At 44.1% G+C, this 7883-nt stretch overlaps 1 protein-coding gene across 1 annotated transcript; it reads right to left on the bottom strand.

Annotated features, from left to right (window-relative positions):
- Nucleotides 1-2183: 2183 nt before the first annotated feature.
- On the bottom strand, nt 2184-3737 carry LOC138492862 (general transcription factor II-I repeat domain-containing protein 2-like). Its single transcript, XM_069620192.1, has one exon. The coding sequence runs from the start codon at nt 3735-3737 to the stop codon at nt 2184-2186; it is 1554 nt and encodes a 517-aa protein (XP_069476293.1).
- Nucleotides 3738-7883: the final 4146 nt, after the last annotated feature.

Here is a 7883-nt window from a genome sequence, read left to right as displayed (position 1 = left end):
CCACGGATCTGGTCAGGTTTTGGACTGGACTCCGGTTCTGGTCTCGGCACTTCACAGTGATCTGGGTCAGCTCTCTGGTTCTGCTCACAGCGGTCTGGGTCACTCTGGATCTCTGGTCTGGTCTGTCTGGATACAGCGGTCTCTGCACGGCTCCTGGATCTCTGCACTGGTCCTGGCAAAAGTTCTTGGCAAGGGATTCAAGCAGCTCGCCTGGCTGTGAGTAGCTTGCAATGATTTGAGGCCTGCTGCAGAGAACTCAGCTTGTGGTTTTAGGCCTCTGATTTAGGTTCTGAAGTATAAGTTCTAGGTTCTGGAGTATGTAGCTGGAGTCAGTCTGGAACTGGTATCTTCTGGATGTTGTGTGGTCCGGCAAAACGCTCCGCAGCAACTGGATTTGAATGTCTCTACCTGTCCCAGCAGTCTCTTTTTATGTGTTTTGAAAATGGGTGTGTGCCTGGGCCTAGCTAAGCCTGCCCTTCTCTACTTGTCATTGGCCCAATTCTCCCCTCTCCCATGATTGGGGGAAGGAAATGTGAGTCAGAGTGATGCTGTAGGTTTTATGGGTCAGAGGATCCTCCCCTGGTCAGTTTGCCCACAAATCTATATTTGATTCAAATACATCCTTCCCAGATATACAATTTGTTGAAATTACATGTGCACATTATATATTCCTTATGGTCCATGCTTGTCCGCCTCTGATCTTCCTGGGGGCTTGCATTAAAAAATGACAACATTTTGCGCTTTTTAACTGGTTTTGCAATATCGGACATTTACCCAAATTTACACACATGTGCGCAAGGAGTATGGACATTAATTGATGAAGTGTCAGATTTTTAACATGCAGACATTTGGAGTGAGAACCTCTTTTCCGCTCGTAACCCCCCAGATCATACCACCGGGTCCTAAAACCTCTTAAAATGTGGGCAGAAAAATCACAAGAATTAAGTCCGCACCATGAGTTATACATCTTTTTTTAAAATCATATTCTGGCCAACAGGGGTGTGTCTTCCCAGGTCACATGGTAGAAACCAGTTTGCCTACTTTCTTTAAGCTCAGCCTGTCCTCAGAGGGGGCTGCCCCTCCCCGTTTCTGCCAAGAGGAAGCCACTTTATGATCCCCCCAATAAACCATCTGCCTGAGTCAAGGAAGGGCTTTGTTCAAAAGGAAGCCATTTACGACCCCCCAATAAACCATCTGCCTGGGCCCTTTGTTCAACTCCCTGTAGTCCCCAGCTGCTCCACCCCTAATCTAATCAACAGGGCCATGTGACCTCAGGATGCAGCCAGGCCTGGCAGCCAGGCCTGGGAACACAGCTGTTGATCCAGTATCAACTCCTGTCGGGGGTAGTTGTCAGGCAGAATTCAGTTTCATTAAGCCAGGTTTCAGATAAATGTCACTTTTTGTTCCCAGTTTAAATCACTTACAATTTTTACATATACATTAAATAATTACTTCCTTCAAGTCATTTCAGAATATAGTTTTACATTGTATCCACCTCTTAGCATGTCTTTCCTTGGTCTGGTTTTGTTTCATTTGTTCAGTTTTACACAAAAATCTGGTGGTTTTAAAACTCCGGCTTTCTGATAGTGCTGAGTACTGGTAATGCAACCATTTTTGGGATTAAGAAAATGAATTCCCCACAAGAAGGTTGTATCTTTGGAGTGGTCTCATGCCAACTGCGCAGTTCTCCTATTCTGGCGTGAATGTGGGCGGCGATAGCTCATCCCCACATCCACCCAGTCTATTGATTTAGTTTGTTCTGGGATAGAATAATGGGCGGCGACAGCTCATCCCCACATCTACCCAGTCTATTGATTCAACATGGGTCAAAACCCATGACAATACATACCCACTAATTCCTTAGGCATCCGGGGTCTTTTGGGACTGGAACTCCTAGAGCAGTGATGGCAAACCTTTTTGAGCCCAATTGCCCAAACTGCAAACCAAAACTACTTATTTTTTGAAAGTGCCAACACTGCAATTAAACCTGAATAACGAGGTTTTAGTTTAGAAAAAACAATTCGTACAGTTTTTCAAACTAATTAACAGCTTTTGTTTAAAAAGAAAAACACAATAACAGAGCTTTCCATTAAACATTTTTTTTTATTGAAAAAAACAAAAAAAACAAACAACAACTGTACACGTGCATGTGTTTTTTTTAAAGACGCCTTTTGTGGGCACAATTAATGTGATTTTTGCTGTTGTATGCATGCTGATAACTTGTCAAACCTTGGCTCATACTCTGTTAGTTTAAGAGCAACACATACAGCACTGAGTTCATCTGTTAGTCTATTTCTGGCATCACATTTGATATCATTCAATGCTGAAAACAGCTGCTCACAAGCATAGGATGACCCAAACAAAGAAAGAAAAGCAATCCCAAGTGTTTTCATTGACTTAAAATTATTTGGCAGAGAATTCCACACTTTAAGGATTTCATTTTCCGAACTAGCAACTTTGCTGTCCTCTGTTATCCCTTCACACTCCATCTTCTCAAGTGTTGCACGCAGGTCATAGAATTTATTTTTCCGGATAGAGCTTTCTTGAAATTCCAGTAGCTCCATTTCAAGATTTTCTAAATCTAACCAGTGTAAGCAGGAAAGATCAAGTTCTTCACATGTGGCTTTATCTGGAGACGTAAGAAAACACAGGGTTGTCTCCATTTTACGGAACTGTAAAAATCTGTTACTAAAATTCTCCTTTGCAGCAACTATAATGCTAGAAAATTCCTTGTAGATTTCATGATGGTTTGGATTGTCTGTAAATGTTGTAGAATTTTCCAAATGCATTTTTATATTTGGAAAATATTTCAGCTGCCCACTTTCAAGGTCTCTTTCAAAAACCTGCAGTTTTCTCTCAAATGTTCTGATATCAGAAAACATCCTTTCTGCTGTTTTCCCTAAACCTTGCAGTTTTTTGTTCAGTACGTTGAAGTGTATTGTAAAATCAGTAAAAAACATGAAGTTGGTGAGCCAGGTCATATCAGTGAGCTGTGGATATTCCTGCCCCTTTTCATTCATAAACAGCCTAATTTCATCCAAGCAGGCTACAAATCTCTCCAAGACCCTTCCTCTGCTTAGCCACCGTACATTATTGTACATAAGTAAAGTATTATACTGTGCCTGTACCTCATCAAGAAGTGCTTGAAACTGTCGACAATTAAGAGCACGAGCCATGATGTAATTCACCATTTTTGTGACATCCTTGACAATATTGTCTAATTTTTTGCTGCTTTCCTTGGCACAAAGAGCTTCTTGATGTATAATACAATTAAATTGAATGACTGGATGCTTTGCTTCTTTAACAAAAAACTGTATGAAACCAGATGTTACCCCCACCATGGAAGGTGCCCCATCACTAGTAACTGAAACCACTTTTTCTGGCCTTATGTCTTGTGACAAAAAAGCCTCCATCACAGCATTGTAGATATCTATCCCTTGTGTTCTTCCAGGCAAAGACACCAGTTTCATGAGCTCTTCTCTCATGGTGTCACCAACAGCATAACGCAAAATTACTGCTAGCCTTGCATGATTATTTATATCTGTGCTTTCATCCAAGCACATGGAGTAACAGGCTGCCTTTTGTAAGTCAGTGGTGAGCTGCTGACTAACATCACTTGCCATACGCAGGACTCTGTCTTTAACAGTATTTCTGCTAAGTGGCATCTCAGAGATTCGTTGCTTAATTTTGTCCTTGTTTGGGAAATCATGAAAAAGGGAATTACTCACAGCCAACATTGCCGTTTTGATAAAATCGCCATCAGAGAGGGGCTTCCCATGTTTTGCTATGCACAGTGAAATTTCAAAGCTGGCAGTTGCCAGATAATTTGTTTTAGAAAGATAGTTGCAAAAACTACGATACTGGCAATGATATTTCCTTAATTTCCCATCAAGAAACTCTTTTCTTTCAGCTTTACCAAGTTCCGCAACACTTTTATGGTTGGTATCAAAATGACGTCTGACACTTGATGTGCGAGATACAACACTTTCACTACACAGAACACATAACGCTTTCCCATTGCGTTCAATCACTCCAAATGACTGTGTTCAGGCCTCTTGGAATCATCTTCCACTATCTGTTTTTAATTTTGCCTTCTTTGATGTACTCAGTTTTGGGTGTTCAAGTCTACACAAAACACAAAATAAAGACGGGTGAAGCACCCAATACAAATCTATCCCTACCTACCTATACCAAAAATATTATTGCAACATTTCACAAAAAAGGTACATAATAAACTGTGACAAATCCACACAGACCATGAAGAATCCCAACACAGAACTACATTCTCAACCCGAGAAGATGGAGTAATGAGGCTCAAGCCTCGTATCCAAAATTCACTGCTGATGGATAGAATCTATCAGCAAGAAGAAGACAGACAGAGCCACTGCAAAGTCACTTGCGGTGACATCCCTTCACATTGCAATACATATACAAATTAGGGAGTCCACATAGATTTTATAACAGGCTTTAGAGATCTTCAGACAACTCATGAAGAGAAATCTATATAGAAATAACACTATGATGGGGCTGACAGGTTGGTAGTGTGGAGCTACCCACGTTGAGCTTGCCCTGGCCCATTCACCAACTGCACTTAGGCAGGGGAAAGAGGCTGGGCAAGAGACACTACTGCACCGTTTAATTCCTGCAGGTCTGCAACAGAAACACACAAAAATGTTAACATATCGCCATGCATTATTTTGCCTTTATCATTTAATAAGGCAAAAATACATTTTTAATTCCGAGGTCAAACCACATCGGTCCCAAAAGTCTGTTGGGCCAATGAAGGAAAAAAAGGACAAACTCTGCACCCTCCGCCTCTCGCTGAAGTTGGTGTACCAGTAATGGTCTCTTACTCTTTGAACACTGGTGTGCACGCCCCATTTCACTGTTGTGGTGCAGTTCAGAGCATACACATTTGATGCAAGCATCCCCCTGTCGCAGCAAATGCACTTTGTGGTGGTACAAAAGTGGTAATCTTCAGCAAGCCATGGCACTAAACACCCCCCATTTATCTTGTGTACATCTGGCTGCGTTTCCTCATTCCAGATGCCCCCTTCCTCCAAACGTCGGTGGTCTTAAACCAAACCCACCCTCTTAAAGTCCTCGAGCCCAGCATGAGTTCTTAACCACGCCCATCCAAAACAGACCCCCTAACGTCCCCCCACCCCATCCCCACCCGGCTACCGGCTCAAGCAAGGAAGGCCATTATTTGGCTAACAGGCCCTTTACCGGCACAGTTTTAACAAGTTAAGAACTCTGCGGGGGTTCTGGTGTGTGATATGAAGCCACCACTCGGCACGAGATAAAGAAAGAGGACCACGAGACAGCAGTCAGGTGGCGGACACGCATTTCACATCAGCCTCTGGCAGAGCAGAGCAGCACACACACACACACACACACACACACAGAAGGCACAGCGAATGCAGGCGAGCGCGTTATCTTACCGCAGCAGAGCCCCGTGCAGACATTTCCCGGCAGTCTCAGTCCTGCTGCTTCTGGCTGGCTGGGAATGAGGTACTGAATCTGGCGCAGGCTGGGATCCAGGCGGACTCGCTCGGCGAGGCGAGCCGCGCACTACCCCCACAATCAACTCCTGCCCTGCCTGGACAAAGCACGGGCGCTCGGCGAAGAAAGGGAGGGAGGGGGCAGGGAAAACTTCATTCTCGAAAACCAAGTGTACCTTCACATTCTGCCATGCAGTTCCTTTCTCCGGGATACTGCCACACAAAGCTGGGTGGGGGGGCTAGAAAATGGGGAATCACACTACTCGGAATGGGGAATTACCATCTCATCCGCACAGGTGGAAAAAAAAAAACTTGTTTTCCCAGGGAAGGGGGGATCAGAGACACGTGCACTCTTAGAAGTCCCCAGTGATTTGAAGAGGAAATCTGGACAGCCATTTGTCCTGTTTAAACTCAGGTAGAGGCAGCTCATTAATATGCATAACACTTCCACCCGTCTAGGTCCTAGCGGGGGCTGTGACTACAGTGATTACAGTGTATGACTGTAGTCACGGCGTGCCCACAGAGACGGCTCGGCATGCCACGCCACGCGTTCGCCATCACTGTCCTAGAGGAACCAGAGGAGAGAGAAGCATTTTCCACAGACAACTTCTTCATTTCTAGTTCATGATTAAGCTCTATTTCTCTGAGTCTTAACTCAGTTTGCTTCTGTTCAGCCTGGGCATTCATTCTTATGAACTCTAGCTCTTGGTTTCTTTCAGATTGAGCAATAAAACGTTTGTACTCTAATTCAAGCTTCATTTTTTCAAGTTCAAAATAAGAAGGGTAACATGTAGGACCTGGTATAGGCCCAGTAGGTAAAGTAGGTAAGGCAGATAGAGGCTCAGAGTGGCTAACTTCATTAGGTTCACTTTCCTCTTCTGACTCATTCTCAAGACTTTGATTCAGATCAATACCATCACTGTTTTCTATATTTGCTGGGGGGGTAGATTCCTCTGTACCTCCCAGACTTTGGTTTTCTAACAATCTTTCTATATGTTCCATTTTGTTGCCTTTCTCAGAGAGATTCTTATGTCTACACAATACTTTTAAGCAATCAGCAGTTTTGGCAGACAATGATTCTAGGGTATAACTCTCCATAGCAGACATAGTTAGAAAATCAGCTTTTTAGTGCTAAACTCTGTGGTTAGTTGTCCTAAAGTGTTCAAAAAGCACACTAAAGTGTATACTCAATACAAATCCCACCGCTGTACACCAGTGTTAGGCAGAAACCTGTGCAGTTCCCTCTGGGACCACTGCAAAAGATTTAAGACTACAGGTGTTTGGCAGTAAACCCACTTGGTAGCAGTCTGTACCACACAGATTCACTGGGTAGCTGTGGCTGAGCAGTCAGACTTCCCTCAAGAAGAGTTAGGCAGTATACAGAGTATTCACAATAGGTCAAAAGAACACAGTAGAACAAGTAAACACTGACCAGAGCTTGGTGTAAAAGAGATATAATTATTTATTTAAAACCACATCTAATAAAACACACAGGCACTAATGTTAAGCAGTTCAAAAACATGGTCACTAAAAGATATACACTCCCTTAAAAGAATATGAGACAATTCTTAAGTAAAGCCCCACTTATTTTCAGACAGTGGTGAGCGCTTAACGCAGATGGCACCCTAATAATTCGTTTTAAAAAGGGAGAGAAAAGCAGACATAAATTGAAACAGATCCCAACACTTTCACAAGAACACAACAAGAGAGGAAGGCAAAGTAAAACCGTGAAGTTAGAGTTCAGAAGGCCGGATCCACTTTAAGAGGATCAGAACGAACTGTGTCCAAGGTCACACGCTTGCAGTGCACAAAAGCCTTGAAAAGGTTCAAAAAAGAGTTGGACCAAAGAAAGGGACCAGTTAGATGGTCAAGGCGGCCAGCCCAGTCCAGAAGGTTAAGGGATTATTATTACCTTGTAGCAATCTTTAGAAAGGGAGGCCTGGCGGACACGGTACCTTAAAGTGGTGAGAATACTCCAGCGGGGGCAGTTGTTCCTGGCAGCGGATGCAAGTCAGTGCTTCATCCGGGGGAAGAGAGGATCTCGTCGGGGAGGAAGACAGGAGTCCGTTGCACTGCCAGGGAAGAAACCAGTTGCAGAGTTCTCAGGTAAAAGGAGCGGTCCTTTTATTCGCGGTCCAGTGGTAAGTGGCTATCCGGTTGCCGGGGTGCTTGGCATGGGCAATTCGACCACAAGACATCCTGGGATGCGAGGAAAAGAAGGTAAACTGGTTGTGCCCACCAGTCAGGGGAAGAAGACTCTCCAGCCGGGAGATCTCCTCTGTCGTCGGGAAGTGGTGAGTCGGTTCCGCAGGGCTCCACCGGTGGTGTCGTCGTGGTAGGTCGGCTCAGCTTCTCCCTTGTCGGATTCTCAGGTCCTGT

The sequence above is a fragment of the Ambystoma mexicanum genome, chromosome 10 (genome assembly GCF_040938575.1).
Source record: "Ambystoma mexicanum isolate Mex_15411 chromosome 10, UKY_AmexF1_1, whole genome shotgun sequence".
Taxonomy (NCBI): Eukaryota; Metazoa; Chordata; class Amphibia; order Caudata; family Ambystomatidae; genus Ambystoma; species Ambystoma mexicanum.
This window is presented reverse-complemented; position numbering and strand designations above follow the sequence as displayed.